Source organism: Equus przewalskii, chromosome 31 (assembly GCF_037783145.1).
Source record: "Equus przewalskii isolate Varuska chromosome 31, EquPr2, whole genome shotgun sequence".
In the NCBI taxonomy this organism is placed as follows: domain Eukaryota; kingdom Metazoa; phylum Chordata; class Mammalia; order Perissodactyla; family Equidae; genus Equus; species Equus przewalskii.
In genome coordinates, this window is record NC_091861.1 from 29,813,195 (window position 1) to 29,834,555 (window position 21,361).

General features: G+C 41.5%; 1 protein-coding gene and 1 long non-coding RNA gene across 6 annotated transcripts in view; one reads left to right on the top strand and one right to left on the bottom strand.

The window, feature by feature from the left end:
- Nucleotides 1-17,255, top strand: part of LOC139080631 (uncharacterized) — a 36,428-nt gene extending 19,173 nt beyond the window's left edge. For 3 of the 5 annotated variants that reach the window (XR_011535285.1, XR_011535287.1, XR_011535288.1), the window contains exons 2-5: nt 2,673-2,860; nt 11,855-11,948; nt 12,973-13,120; nt 16,848-17,255. This is a non-coding gene — a long non-coding RNA (uncharacterized lncRNA). Of the gene's footprint in view, nt 1-2,672; nt 2,861-11,854; nt 11,949-12,972; nt 16,825-16,847 lie in introns of those variants that run through there. The other 2 variants (XR_011535284.1, XR_011535286.1) reach the window with 2 other exon arrangements.
- Nucleotides 497-21,361, bottom strand: part of KLHL12 (kelch like family member 12) — a 30,501-nt gene continuing 9,636 nt past the window's right edge. The window contains exons 5-12 of the mRNA XM_070602231.1: nt 19,161-19,310; nt 16,928-17,042; nt 5,312-5,418; nt 4,307-4,502; nt 3,672-3,830; nt 3,248-3,346; nt 2,247-2,433; nt 497-2,067 (exon numbers count right to left, since the gene is read on the bottom strand). Coding sequence (XP_070458332.1) covers nt 1,941-2,067; nt 2,247-2,433; nt 3,248-3,346; nt 3,672-3,830; nt 4,307-4,502; nt 5,312-5,418; nt 16,928-17,042; nt 19,161-19,310 — 1,140 coding nt within the window. The 3' untranslated portion in view covers nt 497-1,940. The remainder of the gene's footprint in view (nt 2,068-2,246; nt 2,434-3,247; nt 3,347-3,671; nt 3,831-4,306; nt 4,503-5,311; nt 5,419-16,927; nt 17,043-19,160; nt 19,311-21,361) is intronic.

Here is a 21,361-nt window from a genome sequence, read left to right on the forward strand (position 1 = left end):
GAGTCACGTTTCATAGCTCTGGTTTAATCAGCAGTCACAACTCCCATCTGCTAGAGAGGTTGGCAGGCTTCTTTAGTGAAAATAACTTCCTCTTTGGCTCCCCCTTCCCTTTGCTCTGGGAATATCAGGACTTTTGCAGTTTTTCAGGCCTTCCACATAGCTGTTTAGATCACGGGTCACAAATTGAAGCAAATAGGAAAAGGATGGGGTGACTAAAACCCTAAAATTCCAGTGGGTACTAAATGAGCTCAAACTCCAAGTGTGAGAGAGTCAATGAATACGCCAAATTCACATAAACATTTTACTGATAAGAATCTCTATAGTCACAAAGTGGCTACTCCTTATCTGTGTCTAACAGAGAGACATAGCAGAGTTAGTTGGCAAACACACAAGGTGAACAGGTTGAAGGGACAGGACTAGCAGCTGATCTCTATGCCTCATCCCCCCAAAATGTCTGCAAGGTAATGCTGGTTAGCCACAAACTCTCTTACAGGCATTTGAGACAGTTGATTTTTAATATTTTCTTAAAAAAATACAAAGATGAACTGTTCAGATCAACAAAACTCAGGGAAAGGGGAAAAATGGAATTTCAGAGTAAAGGGAAAGTGCATTCTTATTTAGGCATCATATTCCCACACTCCCAATACCCATAAAGCAAGAATTTCACTCCATAACACAGGGGAGACTTGAACAGTAGCTCAGAAATGGTGATAGCAGGTACTGGAACTAACAAAAGAATTCTGGTTGTCCTTGATTTTTCTGTCGTGGGATGGATGAAATCCATTCTAAGGACAGAGAAGGGAACCTTATAGTAGGAAAAAGACTAAATGTACCAAACACAGTTGTAAAAACCCGTCCTTAGCATAAATGTGCCCTTAAAAGAAGGGGACAGTAATCAGGTAGCTGAACTTCTAGGCTGTTGCCATCCCCACCCCATTCCCAAATAAATAGTTTGGAAGTGTAATAGCATAGTCGTATTTGATTCAACAAAGAGTCTCTCACCCACTCGAGGCAAACCTTACCCATGGGCAGATGAGCCCCGGCAGGGATTAAGACAATGTAAAGTCAGAGAACTTCCGATTCGTCCCCAGGCACACTGAACTCCCACATTTACTCAATCTCCGCTCCTCCCAACGTTTGTTCACTCTGTTATTCCCTCAGACAGTCTCCAGTGCCAAGATGCACGACACTTCAGTTCAGAAAGACCATGGGGACATAAAACGATGCTTCGAATAATACACCCTTCTCAGTCTTCCAGGTTATATTTTAGTGGTGTTCTAGGTTCACTCACATCCCATCGAATCATTTTCCTCACTCACTCTAAACTCCTGATAAAGCAACCCTGTCCCCTCTAAGGGAGTGTCCGATAGATCTTTCCCTTGGCCCCCAAAGTTTGACAGGGCTTTTCTGTTGGTTTTCCTCCAGAATGGAACTGTGTTGCCCCTAGCTACCGGTAGACTAGGAAAGATACTTATCCCTGGAAAAGGAAAACAAAAGACTTGGGTTTTACCAAGCTTGGTATCCTCCCAACCATCTAGGCTGAATACTGCCCACATGTAATAGGTCAAACTCACCTTCATTCTCTGCAACACATGAGGCACAACATATATTTATATATATAAGTATATATTCTCCCAAGCATATGGTAATTTAGAGACGACAAGAAAGTGCTCCCTAGACCAGAAGGAGAGGTGATCTGGCCTCTCACATCCATCCAGTGTGCAGTCTCTTCCCTGGAGTGTCTGTTACCCACCCTCCTCTTGGACAAAACTACCAGCGCGAGGGGGAGGTGTGTCAAATAACTACAGTCATCACTGCACTGGTGCTTGTAATCACCCTGTGCACACAAGGAGAAAGAGACATTCTGGAAAGGATCCTTGATTCTCCTGTAAACTGTCCCTGGGACTGGTCACTAGCTCTGGATGATGCTCCAACAACGGTCACTTCTCTCGGAGAACACACACGCCAGCATCACAGCGCTGGGTTCCCATGGATGTCACTACTTCCCAGCTGTCGATGATAGGGTCATAGCACTCGATGCTACTCAGCAGGGAATTCCCATCATATCTAGTGGGGAAGAAGCAAAAGAAGGAAATGAGCTTTCTATTCCTTTCCATACAAGTCCTACACTAAGGTTGCCACTGAAGATGTCTCCCTGACCCAAACCCCGTCTCCATCCAAAAATGTGGACTGGATCACACTGCCCTGGATGCTTGGTGACTCTAGCCTGGTTTCTAAATCCTCACCCTGCAATCGCATAAAGTCTTCCCCGCAGCACTGTGGCTCCTACATAGCAGCGTGGAGTGGTCATGCTAGTGACAGTTGTCCAGGAATCGGTGCGAATGTTGTATGCTTCAACGGAAGAAAGGTGGGCTGTACCGTCAAATCCCCCCACCACGTAAATATGGTCATTCAGCAGGGCTACTCCTGCACCTGGGGGAAAAAGGTACAGCAGATGAATACTCCTAAGTTAAGACCTGAATTCTAGAAACAAAACATGGTCACTGATGGCTAGCTGATTTCTAGGTTAGCTGAGGGATGTGGACTGGGGCCAGACAGGCCTAGAAGAACCTAGCCCAGCACAAGTTATCCCATCTGTAAACCCTTTGGTTGGGCCTCGAAATAGAAAAGAAAAACTGAAATGGTTGTCATCTTCACTTTCATTAATTCAGAGCCCAAGCCTCTTCACTAGGAGAAAAGGCGGCAGTGGACAAAACAAGGTACTGAAGGTGGAAGGAGGAAAGGAGTTGAAGCTGTCATCCCAATGCAGTTTCCACCCAGAGAAAGGAAAGTGGAGCAGCGCAGCATTTCTCCTTGCTTCCAACCCAGCCTGCTCCACTTCAAGCAGCTCCCAGTGAAGGTAAATCACTGCTTTTCTGTACTTGTGCATTAGAGATTTTATTCAGCATATTCATTTAACAAGTACTACACTCACGAAACTGTACTAGATACCACAGAGTGCAGAGAGGGAACAGAGACATAAAAAACAAGTAAAACAAGAAGACTTTTGCCCTCAAACTTATAATCTAGTTGAAAGTTTAAGTTGTCTTTATTCTCACTATATTTAGAGAAAACAGCGGGAAAGAGGAGAATGGAGTCTGACTGATGTTTTACTTTATGTCTACATGGAGGAGGAAATGCAACTCTGATTTACTGATACCCTGTCCTGTGACTGTACCATGGCCGCACAAGTACAGATTTGACAGTACTGTCTATTGTCCCCTCCCTTAGATCCGACTGGTCTTACCAGAGCGCTTGGTGGCCATCGGTGTAACATTGGTCCAGTGTCCTGTATGGGGATCATATTTCTCAACTGAATTTAAGATATTCAAGCCATCATATCCTCCTGAAAGACAAAGTAGAGACTATTCCAGAAAGAACGGTAAATCCTTCTGCCCATTCCCAGTCTGCCTGCCTTTCTCTGAGTGTTTCAACTCATTCTTTCAGTTTCACTTTTCCCTCAAGAGTTCCAATAATCCAAAAAGAAATCTGATAGTATGCTATTTTCTGCTTCCAGGGAAAAGATAATCCTAAGTGATGGAAAAGATAGTGGGATAGACTGGGGTTTTAGTTGAAGGAAGTCTATGAACTTCCGGTAAAAAGGGAGTCCCACCCAGAGGCTGCCACCCTTAAGTGAGTTCTCTCCCATCCCTGCATCCCAGACTGAATACCTAGACAGTAGATCACTCCGCTAGCCACTACTAGTCCGGCGCCTTCCCGGGCTGTCTGCATATCTCCCAGCATGCTCCACTGGTCAATGTTTGGGTCATATCGCTCCATACTGGTATGACGCCTGCTTCCATCAAAGCCTCCAGAGACATAGATCATATCTGTTCAGAATGAACAAATCACAGACTATTAGAGAATGAGAGATTTCTAGGAACTCTTTTCTCTACAAATTCCCCACAATTCGTTCAAATGTTTGGGAGCAAAAACGAAGATTTTTTCACGGAATAAGTCAATTAGGTCTTATAGATAAGGAAGACAGCACAGTCGAGATATCTAAAAAAGAATGGGGTAAGACTGAATCCTCAAAAGCATTTGAAGAGTAGGCGAAGTTTGCAAAAATAAAACTAGTGCCAATTCCTCATCAGTACATTGGAACTCTATTTACCAAGTGTTGTCAGTGTTGAAATATCCATGCATAACGAACAGCTTTGTTAACACTGATATTTCTGAAAGCAAAAAGGATATTTGACCTTACCAGTATCTCTACATTTCATGCTCCTGCCAGACCAAAGGCAGAGGTATGAACCCTGATCCAGCCACAACAAAATGGAAACACTGCTCTCCACACCAAGCCTACCTCCTAGGGTGGTGGCTCCAGCAAGGCCTCGTCGGACATTCATCGGGGCTACAGAATACCAGACCCCATCCTCATCTGCTGTGTAGTCTAGACACTCCACTGAACTGAGGCGGGAACGGCCATCATAGCCACCAATTACGTAGACCCGGTCATGTAGGGACACTGAGGCCACATAACGTCTCTTACGAGTGATGCTCTGTGGATTTAGGAGAGAAGCAGTGCAGAGCATGTCAGTCACGAGAGTCTCAGGCTGTCCTTTCTGTTTCTACCTACACACCTCTCCTTCTTGTCACCAGGAACCCTTCTTGAGGCAGTGGTTCACCCTCACGTGGCCTCCAGCGGCCTGCCTACTGAATGAATACCCTCTTGCCTGTTGTGATGCAAGACTTCTGTACATCTGCCTCTTTCCAAGGCTTCCAAAAGATTTGATGTCTTTTTGTTATCTAGTACCTGATCACTTCCTATTTCATAAGGCACTGGGCTACAGACTTCCTTAAAATGGAAAAGTTCCTTGCACTGCTAATCCAAAGGCCAGGATTCAAAGACCCTAAAAGTTAGGAGGACTGATCAAAAGATTTCCATGCTTTCTCAGAATTATTATTTTTCTTTCAGCACTGAAACAGAGACACACCAAGGGAGAAAGATACAAACTTCTGAGTTCAATTGAACACTAGTTCAAATGAACACCATTTAACACTGAGTTCACGTGAACAGAGCATGATCAACGGAGCATGCCAGGAGTTACACACACAGCTCAGGAAGGCGATGAAATAGCAGTGGCCAGCTGAGTTTAATTCGATGCAGTGCCACTAATATTTCTGAAGTTTGATCTACTCCAAACAGTCAGTAACTATTTATCGAGTCCCTACTCTACATGACACTGTTGTAAGGAACATTAGGCTGTTACCAGGCTTTTATACTTTTAGGGCTGGATTATTATGATCTATAGTCAGGGAACGGGGACATTCAGCTCTTTCCCCATGACTGGTTTCACCAATTACTTACTGGCAAAAAGCTCCACTCCTGAGTCTTGGGGTCATATTTCTCTACCACATCGATGGGAGACTGCTGGCTTCCAAAGCCCCCAACCACCAGGAGCACTTCATTGGCTCCTGAAAACAAAGGGAGAAAAAGAAGTTACTTCACCACCCCTGGCTGGGGAATTACTCACAGGAAAGTATTAAGTAGAAACAGTTCTGGGATATCTTGCTTTACGTGGCCCAGAGAAGCAATCTGAAATAGGAGAATCATCCTAAGGCTGCCTAACAGGAAATTATTTCTTCCTGATGCCCTAGCTCTTGAGGACCTGAATCTATGAAATTTAAATTTCTGGACAACATTAAAACTCCAACAGGCAAACCCGAACATACCATCACACCACTTCAACCTATCTAGATGACTTTGGTTGATACAGTAACTGTGTTCTAAGTGCAGGCAGGAGGAGGCTAACGAAGCTCCCTGCCCCTCAGCCTGCAAACTCCGAATGGGATTTTCTCTAATGAAAGAATGCTCTCCTAACCCTGTCTCAAAACAGTTGAGAGATGCGGCTTAAGACCAAGTGATCAACTTTTAAAATCTCTTTTCCATGAACTTTTATTCTTCCAATTTAGCCAACTATATGAACATGTTCCCTGCCAGTACATCAAAACTGTCAGGTATTCATAAGACCAGGCTTATAAAGGGAGTCTTTTTCTCTACTATTTTCCCAAACAAAATATTTTGATGGCCTTCACATATTCCCCTTTATCCTAAGGCCTTATTCTGATCAAATACTTCCTACCTTGTGTCCTTCCAAGGAGCAAAGTCTTCTGAGGAACCCCCTGGCGCATCTGCTCTCCTAGAGCACATGGACTGAACACTTAGCTGGAGCACTTTGGATGATGCAATCACTATGAGGGCATTTAAGAGACCAAGGTGCTCAGAGAAATAACCTGGACTTGAAAGAGTAACTGTAGTACCTCTAAACTGACAAGAGACACAGAGCCCTGAAGTAGTAACTGCTCTGACAGTTACCACCAACAGTTGCTACAATCATTAGCTGCCGCTAGTATACTACTTTACAACGCACAATAGAAGTACACCACCATCACCTATGAAGTATTGCTGCCAAAAAACTGACGCTGAATCTTGAATCTTTTCAAGTCTCTAGTCTAAACCACCTGTTTACAGGAAATACAGGGGACAGAAATACATGTTAAATGATACAAGGCTACAATCAGTAAAATCTAGAATGTGGGAATTTCTACAGGTCAAACAACCTGGTCACTTCAACAAACAAATTGCAAGGAAAAACCAAAGCAGGAGGGGAAAACCTGTGGATTAAAAGAGACTAAAGAGAGAGATGAACTCAACGCAATGGCTAGACCTTGTCTGGGTCCTGAGTGGAGCAACTTGAAGTTTCAAAAACAAAAACAAAAATTATGGAAAATTGGGGAAACACGAACATCTACTTGATATCTGAGATAAGGAGCTGGTTGTGGGGGGAATCCTGGTCAAGATGGCAGTGTAGGCAGACTCTGAACTCACCTCCTCCCATGGACACAACAAATTTACAACTACTCCTGGAACAATTACCCCCGAGAAAGAACTGAAAACGGGATAAAAAGAACCACACCACAAGGGACAGCGCTGACAGAGGTGGAAGAGGAAAAAGTTCCTTTCTGGAGAGAAGAAAGCCACCTTCTAGCCGCAGAGCTTCATGGCCAGCTGGGAGCAATCTTAAGGTAGGAAGCCTTCCCTGGAGGAGTGGGGGATCTGAGTAGGGGAATGTGAACACAAGCAGCAGCTTTTGGACTCAGCATAACCAAGACAAGCGTCATAATATCTGGCATTGCTGCTACTAACAACAATGGGGAATACCCCCAGAAAAGCAATTGGACATAAGGGAAAAAAAAGCCTGCTATTAAAGGGCCCATGCACAATTCAGAAAGCAACCTAAAATCACCAGCAAGAAAGGTGCACAATCCTTTGGTGAAGACTCACCTGATAAGCTTTGGTCGCATCTCAGTGAGAGGTGAGACCTCCCCACGGACTGAGACATTGGTGGTAGCCATTTTTGAGAACTAGTACAGACATGCTGACACAAACACTGGCAGATGCCACTGGAGTTCTTCCCATGGCCTATTAGCATAGGAGTCTGCCCCATCCACCAGAGCACCAATTTAATCCAGCTCAGCCAGAACAGGCAACCTGCCCTAGGGACTAGCCCCACCCAACAGCAAGCCTTGGGCAATCTGTGGACCCACAAAGGTGGGGTGCCTGGATCCTCTGCAGTGCGGTGGGTGAGTCCACCTCGGCGGCACAGGGCATGCACGAGGTGTGGGCCTGGATTGGCGGAGTGTGTGAGGCCTCTGCAGTGCAGTGACTGGGTTTGCTTCAGTGGGTCAGGGCCCACGCATGGGGCAGGACTGTGTTGACAGAGTGTGTGGCCCTGCAGGCAGTGGGGCTTCTTAGCTGCAGCAGACTTGTGCTTCTCAAACAACCACATAGGGGATCAGCCCCAACTTCCAAAGCCTGAAAAAATTGGGTGCTCCCATGCCTGGTGCTGGCCCCACTAAGCTGCAATCCTGAGAGAGCCAACAACAGACCTGCAGGCCAGAGGGCTACAGCAATGTAAGCCCCCTGAGCCTAGCAACCAGCCACACTTGGGTCATATTCACTTAACAGAAAAACTGCAACAGGAATGTGCTATTAGACCTTGTAGCCAACTGTGCTGGAACTCCCCATGCCAGATAAAGTGACTGAAGGGTCCACGGCAGCCACATGCAGCTGAGCATTACAACCGGCCAGCTAGGGGGACAGCCTCCCCGGGTACCTGAAGCAAGAGCAACCCTGCCACAACAGAAGGACTCACACAGCCCACACAGGTGACACCCTGAACATCTGTAACTGGTGACGAGAGGCAAGCACACCACTGGGCCTCATAAGGCATTTCTTACATAAGGTCACCTCTCCAAGATCAGGAAATGTAGATGACCTACCTAATACATATATGTAAGCACGGAGAAGAAGGCAAAATGAGGAGATAAAGGGAATATGTTCCAAGTAAGGGAACAGGACAAAACCCCAGAAAAAGAACTAAATGAAACAGAAATAATCTACCTGACAAAGAATACAAACTAACAGTCATAAGGATGCTCACTAATCTTGGGAGAAGAACGGATGAACTCAGTGAGAACTTCAACAAAGATTTGGAAAATATAAAAAACAACTAATCAGAAATGCAGAAAACAATACTAGAAATGAAAATTTCACTAAAGGCACTCAACAGCAGAGTAGATGATACAGAAAAACGGATCAGAAAGCTGGATGAAAAACTAGAGGAAATCACCCAAGCTGAACAGATAAAAAAGAATTAAAAAGAATGAGAACAGTCTAAGAGGACTCTGGGACAACATCAAGCACACTAACATTCATATTATAGGTGTCCCAGAAGGAGACGAAAGAGACAAAGGGGCAGAGAATCTACTTTAAGAAATAACAGCTGAAAACTTTCCTAACCTAAGGAAGGAAACAGACATGCATGTGCAGGAAGCACAGATAGCACCAAACAAGATAAATCCAAAGAGGCCCACTCTGAGATACATTATAGTTAAAATGTCAAGAATTAAAGATAAAGAAAGAACCTAAAAGCTGCAAGAGAAAGGAAACAAGTGACATACAAAGAAAACCTCATAAGGCTCTCAGCTGACTTTTCAGAAGAAGCCTTACAGGCTAGAAGGGAGTAGCACGATATATTTAAAGCACTGAAAGGAAAAAACCTACAGCCAAGAATACTCTACCTGGCAAGGTTATCATTCAGAATGGAAGGAAAGAGAAAGAGTTTCCCAGACAAGCAAAAACTAAGGGAGTTTATCACCAAGAAAATAGCCTTACAAGAAATGCTAAAGGGATCTATTTAAGTGGAAAAAAGATGACAAATAGGAATAAGAAAATTATCAAAACAAACAATAAAATCACTGTTAAAGGCAAATATACAGTAAAGGTAGCAGATCAACCATCTAAGAAGCTAATATGAAGGTCAAAAAAAAAAACTAAAATTATCTATTTCCATGATAAGAGGGTAATGGATACCCACACAAAAAAAGGTTAGATATATATCAAAAACATAAAATGTGAGAGGAGGAGAATAAAAGAGTAGAGTTTTTAGCAAGAGGTCAAACTAAAGAGACCATCAGCTTAATACAGATTGCTATATACATAGGTTATTATATATGATGTCATGTAGTCACAAACCAGAAACACGTAATAAATACACAAAAAATTAAGAGACAGAAACCCAAACACAGTACTAAACAAAGCCATCAAACCACAAGAGCAGAGAGCAAAAGAAGGAACAGAGAAGAACTACTAAAATACCCAGAAAGAAAGTAATAAAATGGCAATAAGTACATTCTTATCAATAGCTACTTTAAATGCCAGTGGACTAAGTGCTCCAATCAAAAGGCATAGGGTGGCCAACTGGATTAAAAAACAAGACTCATATATATGCTGCATACTAGAAACACACCAGACCTAAAGACACTCACAAACTGAAAGTGAAGGGATGGAAAAAGATGCTCCATGCAAATGCAAAGAAAAGAAAGCTGGGGTAGCACCACTTATATCAGACAAAATAGACTTTAAAACAAACAGTGTAACAAAAGGCAAAAAGGGCACTACATAATGATAAAGGGAACAATCCAACAAGAGGATATAATACTTGTCAATGTCTATGTACCCAACATAGGAGCACCTAAATATATAAAGCAATTATTAACAGACATAAAAGGAGAAATAGTAACACAATAACAGTAGGAGACTTTAACACTTCACTTACAACAATGGAGTGACCATCCAAACAGAAGCTCGATAAGGAAACACTGGCCTTAAATGATACATTAGACCAGATGGACTTAGTAGATATAACACTCCATCCAAAACCATAAATACACATTCTTTTCATATGCACATGGAACGTTCTCCAGGATAGATCACATATTAGACCACAAAACAAGTCTCAATAAATTTAAGAGTACTAAAATAATACCAAACATCTTTTTTGACCACAACAGTATGAAACTAGGAATAAGATACAGGAAGAAAATTGGAAAACCCACAAATATGTGGAGATTAAACAAAATGCTACTAAACAACGATTGAGTCAATGAAGAAATCAAAGGAGAAATAAAAAAATATCTGGAGACAAATGAAAATGAAAATACGACATGCCAAAATTTATGTGATATAGCAAAAGCAGTTCTAACAGGGAAGTTTATAGCAATGCAGACCTACCTCAACAAACAAGAAAAGTCTCAAATAAAGAATCTTACAACAACAACACACACACAGCAACGGAGATTGGATTAGTGGTTACCAGAGGTGAAGGGGGTGATTAGGCACAAGTGTGTGGTGGTGGATTGTAATTAGTCTTTGGGTGGTGAGGATGATGTAATTTACATAGAATTTGAAATACACTACGATGTATACCTGAAATTTACATAATGTTATAAATCAATGTTAATCGTACTAAAAAACAACAAAAAAATGCCAACAACAAAAAAAAGGATTGGTTGTGTGTTTTCTTTAAAGAGTGATAATGGCATTTTGGATACATTAAAAAAAATGTTCCTTATCTTTCAGAGATACATATGAAAGCATAATATATGTGGATAGAATTATATCCTGTCTGGGATTTGCTTCAAAACAGAAAGGTCATGAGTTCAAAGTTGTTGAAACTGGGTAATGGGCATGGGGGATAATCATATTATTTTGTTTTTATGTGTGTGTGAAATTTTTCTTAATGACCCACACAGAAACCAGAGTCTAACCTCATCTTCTAAGGGGGCACCAGTCTTGTGTACTTTCTCCAAGGTGAGCCAGGAAGCAGGTCTCAAGAGCCAGTTCCTTTTGGAAAAGCAGACCATGTACACAAGGGCCCTTTCAAATTATGCTGGTTTTATTTGTGTATAAAATTCCTTCAAGCAGGAAGAGGCCAGGCCCACAGTTATTTGTCTCATCTTTGGGAGCACTCTTCCCCACTTCTTCCCTCCCTCTGACAGGAAGAGAGAAAGTAAGAGCAGTCCTTCTATCCAAACACATTTCCCTCTGTAGATGAACATGATGCTAGTGGATGATGTCTGTATGGGTAAGAGAATGCAAAGACTCCAAACAACTGAGAGGTATGTTCTATGCTTTGCACATCTAAAAAATTTCCACTGATTTCCAGCTGTAATTTCTTTTGCTTTATGTAATTCCCAGCAGAAAATAAAAGTAGGGGAAAAAACCCCTTGTTCTTGATAATATGATTTCATTCAGGCAGCTTTTGAAGGATGGGAGACACAGAAGCAGATAGGAAATATTTAATTATGCTACAAAACCCAGTGAACTGACAGCACTTCCTGGGCGACAATTATTGAGTAAACCTGGTACCTATACGTCGACAGTGGAAGTTGGACAGACGTGTGAGGTGCTCAGTCATTCTATGGCTACAAGTGCTGGGGGCCCTAGACCACTGGTTCCCAAATATACTTGCCATGAAGGACTCTTTTCATTATTTTCTCCTGACAGATCCTGTGTTTGAAAGACTGTCTACCAAGCTGCATTTAAGTAATCAATCTCCCCATTGCTGCTGGAGCTATATATAAGTGCAAGAGAGCTTTTGGTAAGTATGAGAGCACCACTGTTTTCACATTGAATAGACATAACTTTAGTCAATTCTGATGTCTTTTGTTCAGCCTGTGCAGCTTTTTCTAGCACAAAAATGATTTCCTTTTAGAAAACTTAAAAAATTACTCAAGGACTAGTATAATTGCCGTCCTTACTCGAATATTAATTATATTTCTCGTGATTATAAAACATATAATATATAAAACACATTTTCACTGCTAGAAATAACTTGGAAAATATAGACAAGTATTATGAAAAAAAATTTACCCTTAATTCCACAATACAAATACAAAGCCAAATGTAACAGATTATTTCCTTCCAGCCTTGTTTCTAAATATTTATAAAACATAAATGGGACCATATTGTATTGCAACCTGCTGTTTTTATTTCATTTTCCCAAGATAAGAGCAAAATCTTTTGATATACAATTTTATTTCAGGGGTTCATAATTTTGGGTTATAAACAATCACATAACCCTGTGATAAATATCGCTGAATATGGAACTTTTCCCAGTTATTTTTCTACCACAGAAATGGGAGGGTCTCTGGAGTGAAGAACATGAACATAAACAAAAATCTTTTCATTTAAATGATAAGATTACTCTGAGGTTGAACCAATTTACATTCCCACCAACACTATAAAGGTGCCAATTCTTTCTACTCTCTGTAGCACTGGATATTGTTGTTTAATCTTTGATACTTTGGTAGGCAAAAAATTGTATTTATTGCTTTAATTCTTATTTTGTTACTAATAAGACTCTCTTACTAACTAGGTTGAACTTTGCCCCTCATATTTCATAGCCAATTGGGCCTCCCGTTCTGGGAGCTGTACACTCAGGTCTTCAGAGTTTCTCTCACGCATTTTTATGAATGCTCTACATACAAATGACGTTAACCCTTTGCTGTGGTTGCAGCAAATCTATTCTCCTAATTTGTCTTTAAGGTTGCGTATGATTTTTATTTAGTCAAATACACTGATCTTTTCCTTTGTGATTGTTTCTATTCCTCTGTGCCTACAAGGTCATCCTCCACTGGAAGAAGGCCTAAGGTTTCCAATGTCTTCGGACTCTAAGTGGGGACCATTCCTGTAACAATGTGACTAATGTGAAAAAAGCTACTGAAAGGAGTGACCAGAAAGAAGCCTGCTAGTTCTTTGCCAATGAATGGGGTACTTAAGATAGATTTTTATCTTTATGATGAGGAAAGCATGTCGAAAACATCTAACAAGAGGGTGAAAAAGCACATTACTAAAACTGAGGCATCTTCACAGTGCCCCGGTGGTTTTTTTTTGTAGGAGAGGATGGGGTGGATAGGAGTGTGTGTGCGCTGTGGTGTGACGTTAGAGGAATATAGCAGATGGACCGCAGGACTGCTAAGATAACAGGGCTCATAGAACTCTATTTCCATATGCATTGACCTTTAACTCAGAGAACAGACAGCGACAAATCAAGAATTGCAATTTCCATGATAGCTTCTGTGAGGGCAATAGGTGTGGTTAATAACTAAAACAAAATCCCCACACACTATTTGGCACGCTATTTTTAATTAGCTGTAAATTTAATTTCCTTATGCTGCATGCAGAAGAGTCATTATCCTGGTAGCTGGTTTAACAATCCCTATGAATATAGATGGGCAGTGGACATCATGGTAGGAACATTTTACTTCTAAGGTACTGATGAGGAGATGATAAATTAATAATCTAGCTGGAAGCAGCTTCAGAATTTCCTTTCTAGGATTTCTGAAAAATAACCTCAAAATGATGAGCGCACAAAAAATCATATCCTAATCTCTCAAGGTCAGGGCAATAAGTAAGTTCTCTGAGCAAGCAGGAGCTTCTGCTGCATGTTTAGAGAAATGCAGGAAATGTACCTTCAAAGAATCTTCTGGGTTTTCGGGTTCACAAAATTTTCATTGGCTTTAGTTCAATTTAACAAGCAATTAGTGAGTGCTATCCTGTACTTTCTGGGACACCTTTGGCTCTGCAAAAAAAAAATATATCTTCCATATTGGAAAGAAACTTAGTGACTGAATTTAACCCCCATGATATACAGAAGAAATGGTAATCCAGGAAGGTAAAGAACCTGTCCAAATTCAAACAGTAAGTTACTAGAGTGAAGAAATGGGAGCAGAAATCAAAGCAAATAATATGTCTTATCTCCTAGTGCCAGATTCTTTCCATTAAGTCACTGGCTTACATCGTATTTAAAGAATATACATTTTTTACTATTTTTTAAATAACAAAAGTAACCATGTGCTTATGATAACCCAGACGTATATAAATAAAACAGTCCCACTTTGTTAAAGGTATAGTGTTTAATCCTTGCACACATATCCTGTTGATGCTCATGCAAACATACACAAACAGTTTTTGCCTCTTTTTTTCCCCCCAATGAAAAGATTTTCCCCTCCACTTAGTATACTCAATTAATCCTTCTTGTTTACCCAGCTACATATATCTGACTCAATGCTTTAATAGTTTCATAACATTCCATGGTACAGTTGTAGTATAATTCAGTCAACCATGCATTTCCCTGCAGATGGAATTCAGGATATATCCCTTTTTTCTGGCAATATTAGCAATGGGAAACACTCTTTTTTTTTTTTGAGTGGCACCTGAGCTAACATCTGTTGCCAATCTTTTTTTTTTTTCCTTTCTCCCCAAAGCCCCCCCAGTACATAGTTGTGTATTTTAGTTGTGGGTCCTTCTAGTTGTGGCATGTGGGACACTGCCTCAGCATGGCTTGATGAGCAGTGTCATGTCTGTGCCCAGGATTTAAATCGGGGAAACCCCGGGCTGCTGAAGTGGAGCATGTGAACTTAACCACTCGGCCACCGGGCAGGCTCCATATAGGAAACATTCTTATGCATATATCTTATATATACTTATTTCTATACTAATATTTTATTTCTATGGTATAGATTATACTATTGTGCTTATTTCTATAGTACAGATTCCCAGAGGTGGGACACAAAGGTGGTTTGTACATTTTAAACTTTAATTTTCATTTCTAGACCTGCTAGGGAAGCAAATTTTTAAATGTTCAGTGTTCACTTACATTTCCTTTTCTGTGTGAATCTGTATATCTCTCATGCAATCTTCTATTGGGCTAGTGTTCTTTTTCTTATTGATTTATATGAGCTCTTTTTATATTAGATATATTAACCTTTTATCATATATACTGAATATATTTTCTCCCAGTCCATCAATTAAAAAAAAAATTGATGCAATCAAGTAACCTTGAAGGGTTGTAGGTTTTTTTCTTTTAGCTAAAAAGGTTCCTACCCAGGGGGATGGGGGAAGGGAGAGTTGCTGTCTAATGGGTACTGAGTTTTAGTTTTGTAGGATGAAAAGAGTTCTGGAGATTGGTTGTACAAGAATGTGAATATAACTAACACTATTGAACTGTACACTTAAAAATGGTTAAGATGGTAAATTTTATGTCATGCATTTTTTACAATTAAAAACAGAAAAAAGGGCTCCATCCGGAAGTTATACAAATATTTTCCTATCATTTCTTCTAGTATTTTTATAGTTTTTCACACTTAGTCCTTCAATCTATCTTGTGTTGATTATATATCCTTGCATATAGTATGAGAAATAGATCATATTTTGTCATCCTCCAGGAACTAATAGAAGAGCATCATCTACTATTCTTTCTCTAGGATTTCCCTTATAAAAAAAGCAGCATCTCTGTGTGGTGGGATTATGGATGACTGTTACTTGTTTTGTGCTTTTCTGTATTTCTAAAATTTTTACATTAACATACAGCACTTATGCCATTAAAACAATATAGGGGATAAATCATCATTCTACTTAAATCTATCAATGAACAGCTTAATTATCAATTAACACCTTAGCATGCACACACGAGTCCACAGTGAGATTAAAAACAAGACTAGGAAATAATGAAAAGAAAACATCACTCCATATACAGAGTAATTTATAACTTACAAAATGCTTTCACACATACCACCTAGGCTCTTAGGACAGTGAAATCGGGAGGGTAGGAAACAGAAGTGAAGCAAGATTTGGGCACCTTTTACTGCCAGCTACAATGTTAGGCATCTTCTTTGCGTTATCTCCTTTAATCTCCACAACAACCCAGTGAGAGAGGACATTAATTAGCACCCTCATTCTAGAGGCAGAAGCACAGGCTCAGATAAATTGATGCCTTGCCCCAGGTCATAAAACCAGTCCTCAGAGGGGCTGGGATTTGAACCTCAGTCTGCTTGCTAAAATAAGAGCTAATATACACAGCACTTATGCACCAAGAACTGTTCTAAACCTTTTACATAAATTACTTCATTTATTCTTCATAACAACTTTGGAGGTAGGAGCTACGATGATCCCCATTCTACAGATGAGTCAAACTGAAGTATGAGGTTAAGTTTTCTGCCAACATTAACACACCTCGTAGTCGGTACACTGGCAGCTGCACCCACACGGTCGGCTCCAGAGCGCAGGCTCTTAACTACTACACGTCACTGCCAAAACCCCTGTATTGCAACTATCCTGAACTCCTGTACTCTCTACCATGCTGCTGCGTTTCCTTCCTCTTTTCATCCCAGAATGGAAAAAACACATATGGAGAAGGGGAGAGGTGGGAGGGAGCATACCACCTACTACATGGCATTTGAAATAATTCCTAGTTCACAGACTTCAAGTACATTGAAATAAAATTATAACTTACATTGCATAATAGCTGACAATTCATAAAGTGCTTTCACATACTTTTTCTCATTTAATCCTCCATATAGTTATGTGAAATAGATAGGGAAGATATCCTTGGTTCATAGGAAAGAAAGTTCAGGGTGATGAAGTGATTTGTCTGAGATGACATAATTAATAAAAGATCAAAAACATGTCTAAAACAAGGTCTTTGTATTTCTTACAGAATGTTCTTTTTAACTACATCATGCCGCCTGGCAAGTGGTAGTGGAAAAATCCCCCCCTTCTGCTCAGACGCCAGCTTACCTAGACGAGCCCTCGTCCTGGGTCCCTGCATCTGACTGCGCAGTTCAGGCCTCAGGTGAAACTTCTTTGCTTCATCAACTAGGTCCCTGCACTGTAAACTACAGCGGATGAAAGGCTGAAACACAGGAGGCAGGAGAGTGAGCCACAGCGGCCACCTCTCATCTAAGAGAATACAGGGCACACATCAAGAATTAACACAGAAAACCAGCACTGTGGTTCCAGAAGGGCTGCTAGTAATAACTACACTGTGGGTTTCCAGAAATGATTAAGAAAAATTTTTAATAGACAATATATTACATGGATCAAAAATAAAATGATATAAAGAAGACATACAGGCATACCTCATTTTATTGCACTTTACTGTGCTTTGCAGATAATGCGTTTTTTACAAATTGAAGGTTTGTGGCAACCCCGTGTCAAGCAAGTATACTGGTGCCATTTTTCCAACAGCATTTGCTCACTTCATGTCACATTTGTCATGTGACAAAATGTGTGTCACATTTTGGTAATTCGTGCAGTATTTCAACATTGAGGCAAGACCCTCCACCAGCAAAATGATTACAACTCACTGAAGGTTCAGGTGAGTGTTAGCATTTTTTAGCAATAAAGTAAATTTTTTTTATTGTTTTTGGTGAGGAAGATTGGCCCTGAGCCAACATCTATTGCCAATCTTCTTCTTTTTTTGCTTGAGGAAGATTGTTCCTGAGCTAACACCCATGCCAATCTCCCTCTATTTTGTATGTGGGATGCCACCACAGCATGGCTGATGAGTGGTACGTAGGTCCACACCCAGGATCCAAACCCATGAACTCTGGGCAGCCAAAGTGGAGCGTGTGAACTTAACCAATATGCTACCAGGCCAGCCCCCAGCCATAAAGTATTTTTAAATTAAGGTATGTACATTTTTTTTAGACATAACGCTATTGCACACTTAAAAGACTACAGTACAGTATAAAAATAACTTTTATATGTACTGAGAAACCAAAAAAATGTGTGTGACTCGCATTATTGTGGTGGTCTGGAACCAAACCTGCAATATCTCCAAGGTATGCCTGCCTCCTTGGCACTTACAGGTAACTACTCTTACCGGTGTGTTTGTAATCCCCTCTAGTGACTGTGCAAAGACAAGTACATGATAACTAATAAAAATTTCAGGGGAAAACCAAAAGGCTTCTGTTATTTTCCGGGACGACAGGATGGAGGACATCATGTCTGGAGTAACTTCCCCAGGGCTCAGAGCACTGTCATGATGCCTGTGTCTACTGCTGACACAGCTCTGTACTGGACGGCTCTCACGTGCCTCCCCACAGTCACTTTGCACCTCCTCCGCTCTGCTCTCTGGCTCAGAAGACTGGCGCATATGAACTAGGTCACAGGGCTCCCATGTCCTCTTGCTTTTGGTTGGGCTCTGCCATTGAAAAGCCCTAGCAGGAACTCAGAGGCAAGGAGGAGAGTGAGGTCAGGCTCCTTCACAGTAAGGTAAGTGGTGAATTTGGGATTTCAGTCCCCTGAGTCTGGGCTCCTAACCATAATATAAAGAAATACACACTAGGGGTCTATGGATGGGTTGTAAGAATGGCATTATAAATTGGACAAAAAGAGTTTGAGATGTGACAATGACCAGCCTGCAACTTTTCTAACGTGAATAACTAAAAAACTGTGTTTGTAGTTAACTCCAAAACAGATCTAGGGCTGGGCCAGAGGAAGGAACGTGTCTGCTGACGTGGGTCTCACCTGCATGTCAGAAATCAGTGGGCCCCCAAAGGATGGTCCAGGTGACACAGGTGAGATAGATGGTAAAAATCATGAAAATGTACCACAAACAACTTAAGGTAGAGAAATACTTTTATAAGTAAACACGTTATGACTTAAGTTGATGTTAAAATGCATCAAACTACTTTCATGTGGGCTTCACCAGAGGTCAAAAACAGAGAGACTCGATAAGCAAAGTATCTCTTTTGGGGCAACTTGGAACAATTTACATTGAATAGAGAAGGAACAAAATTTATCAAGTGTTGCTTATGTAAAACACTTAGCGGCATATAAAAAAAAAAAAAGACACCTCAACACAGAATTAATTAAATCACAGATTTTCACTTGAGTCAGGAGCCCAACTTGCCTAGAGGCAAACCAGGAGACACTGTGCCTACATTAAAATAACTGATTTGAGTACACAATACGAAGCCAAAAGAGATACTCAAGGTTTTGGATCCTGTGTGTCTGCATGACTTACCTCAGCATCTATTACATCCGTGATGTACCTGGGGGTCAGCAAGGGCATCCGGACATACTGTAGCAGATCAGGCAAGGATTCTTCTCGCTCCTTCTTGGCATGCTTCACCCAGTTGATAACAGCCTCAAAGACTGGCTCTTCAGAATCCACCTACAAATGTATAATTACAAACCATGGATCTCTGCTTTTCCACTTATCTCACAATCTCAAAATGGAACCATACCGGGCCTGGCCTGGTGGCGCAGCGGTTAAGTTCGCACGTTCTGCTTCTTGGCGGCCCGAGGCTCACCAGTTCGGATCCTGGGTGTGGATGTGGCACCGCTTGGCAAAAGCCATGCAGTGGTAGGCGTCCCACATATAAAATAGAGGAAGATGGGCATGGATGTTAGCTCAGGGCCAGTCTTCCTCAGCAAAAAGAGGAAGATTGGCAGTAGTTAGCTCAGGGCTGATCTTCCTGGAAAAAAAAAAAATGGAACCACACCTACTTTCTCCTTCCTGCTCTCCACCCCCACCACCATTCACCATTATCTCCCAACTTCCAGAAACAGCAAGGCTCTTGGGAAAATAATCTTTTCAGACACAACTTACTAAGACCAGAAAAAGAATTACAGTCAAATTGGGTAAAAAAAATCTTAGATAGATAGTGCCTCATAAACCATCAGTCACAAGTTGGTTTTCCCCATTCCTGAATTTTTTTCCAGTAATTTGTGAAACTTTAAGGTGGGTGGGGGGAGGGAGGATCTGTTGCCCTATTCAAAACTGGCTCTTCAAATAACTCTTATTCCTAAGGGTTGTCTGATGACCTCCAGGCTTGCTCCCTAACTCCTCCACACAAGCCTGTGAAGTCGGAACTTCTCTTCCATCATAGATGGAGTGTCGCAGTTTTCAAAGCATTGTCAATTAGCACTGGAGCAACCACGCTGTCTTAACGTGCTGTGCTATTTGAGATGATATATATAATCCATCACTTGGGAACTTAGGTCTAAGCTTACACATGACAAAACTAGATAAGACACACCCTAAAAAACCTACTTTACACCCCTGGTAAAGCACTAGTATGATGACACCTAGGACATCCCAAAGATGAACATCTAAGCATAGGTCTTGTGTCCCCTCCACCAGCCCCTTGAGTGTATCTGTTCTGAGAGATACCTTTCAGAGTGCGACAGTGCCAGATAAAGAAACCATTCTGTGAACTTTCCGCAAGAACTGCAAATGTTTCAGAATGTTTACTCATTTGATGGATTTACTGAACACCTTCTAAGTGCTAGGCACTTAGATTTCCCAATTAAGACTGATGGGTTAGGGAGGGCCTCCCTGGATGGGTAGCAGTTAGCAGGGAGAATAAGAGAGACCTGGAGAGACTCCAAGGCAGACGGGAGAAGACATGCAAAACCCGAAAGCTGCACTGTTCACACGGCTGCCACCAGCCAGTGCGGCTAGCCACGTTTACACTAATTAAAACCAAGTTAAATTAAAAATTTACCTTCACAGTCACACTAGCCACATTTCAAGTGCTCAGCAGCCACTGAATAGCAGCTACTGAATTGGACAGCATGGATATAGAGCCTTTCCATCTTCACAGAATGTTCTAATGGACAGCACTGTCCTAGGACAAAAAAGAACCTGACCGCTGGGCAATGAAAGAGGTTGGTGCAGCAGGGGAGCAGAAGAATGGAAGAAGACGGAGCTAGAGAAGCCAGCACGGGCCAGACCCCGGAGAGCATCAGAACACTGGGTTTTACTCCATGAGCAACCACAAGCCCACCCTACACAGTTTCCAGCAGGCTGATGACAGGGTCACACTGACGCTGTGTGAAGATCACCCTGACACTGAGGGGAGGACAGTGTGGAAGGCTGACAGCTGGGAGGACAGCCAGAGGCTACTCTGTGTATGAGGCCAAAGGTGACGGTGGTGAAGACATTTATACACCAAATCTATGGGAGGGCAAACTAACTTGGCCTACTGATGGATTAGATGCAGAGGAATGCAGAAGGGAGTCCGTGATTTTTTTTAAAAAGTTTTGTTAAAGAATGACAGACTAACAGTTTTAAACAGCTGCACACTGGACTCCTGACACATTCTAGGTTTAAATTAGATACATCAATTGAAAATGAGGCTTTCAGTCACGAGCAGAGATCCTTGATCTTACTGAAGACAGAATAAACTAGAATTGCAGTGAAACAGCTAAACTGGGGGG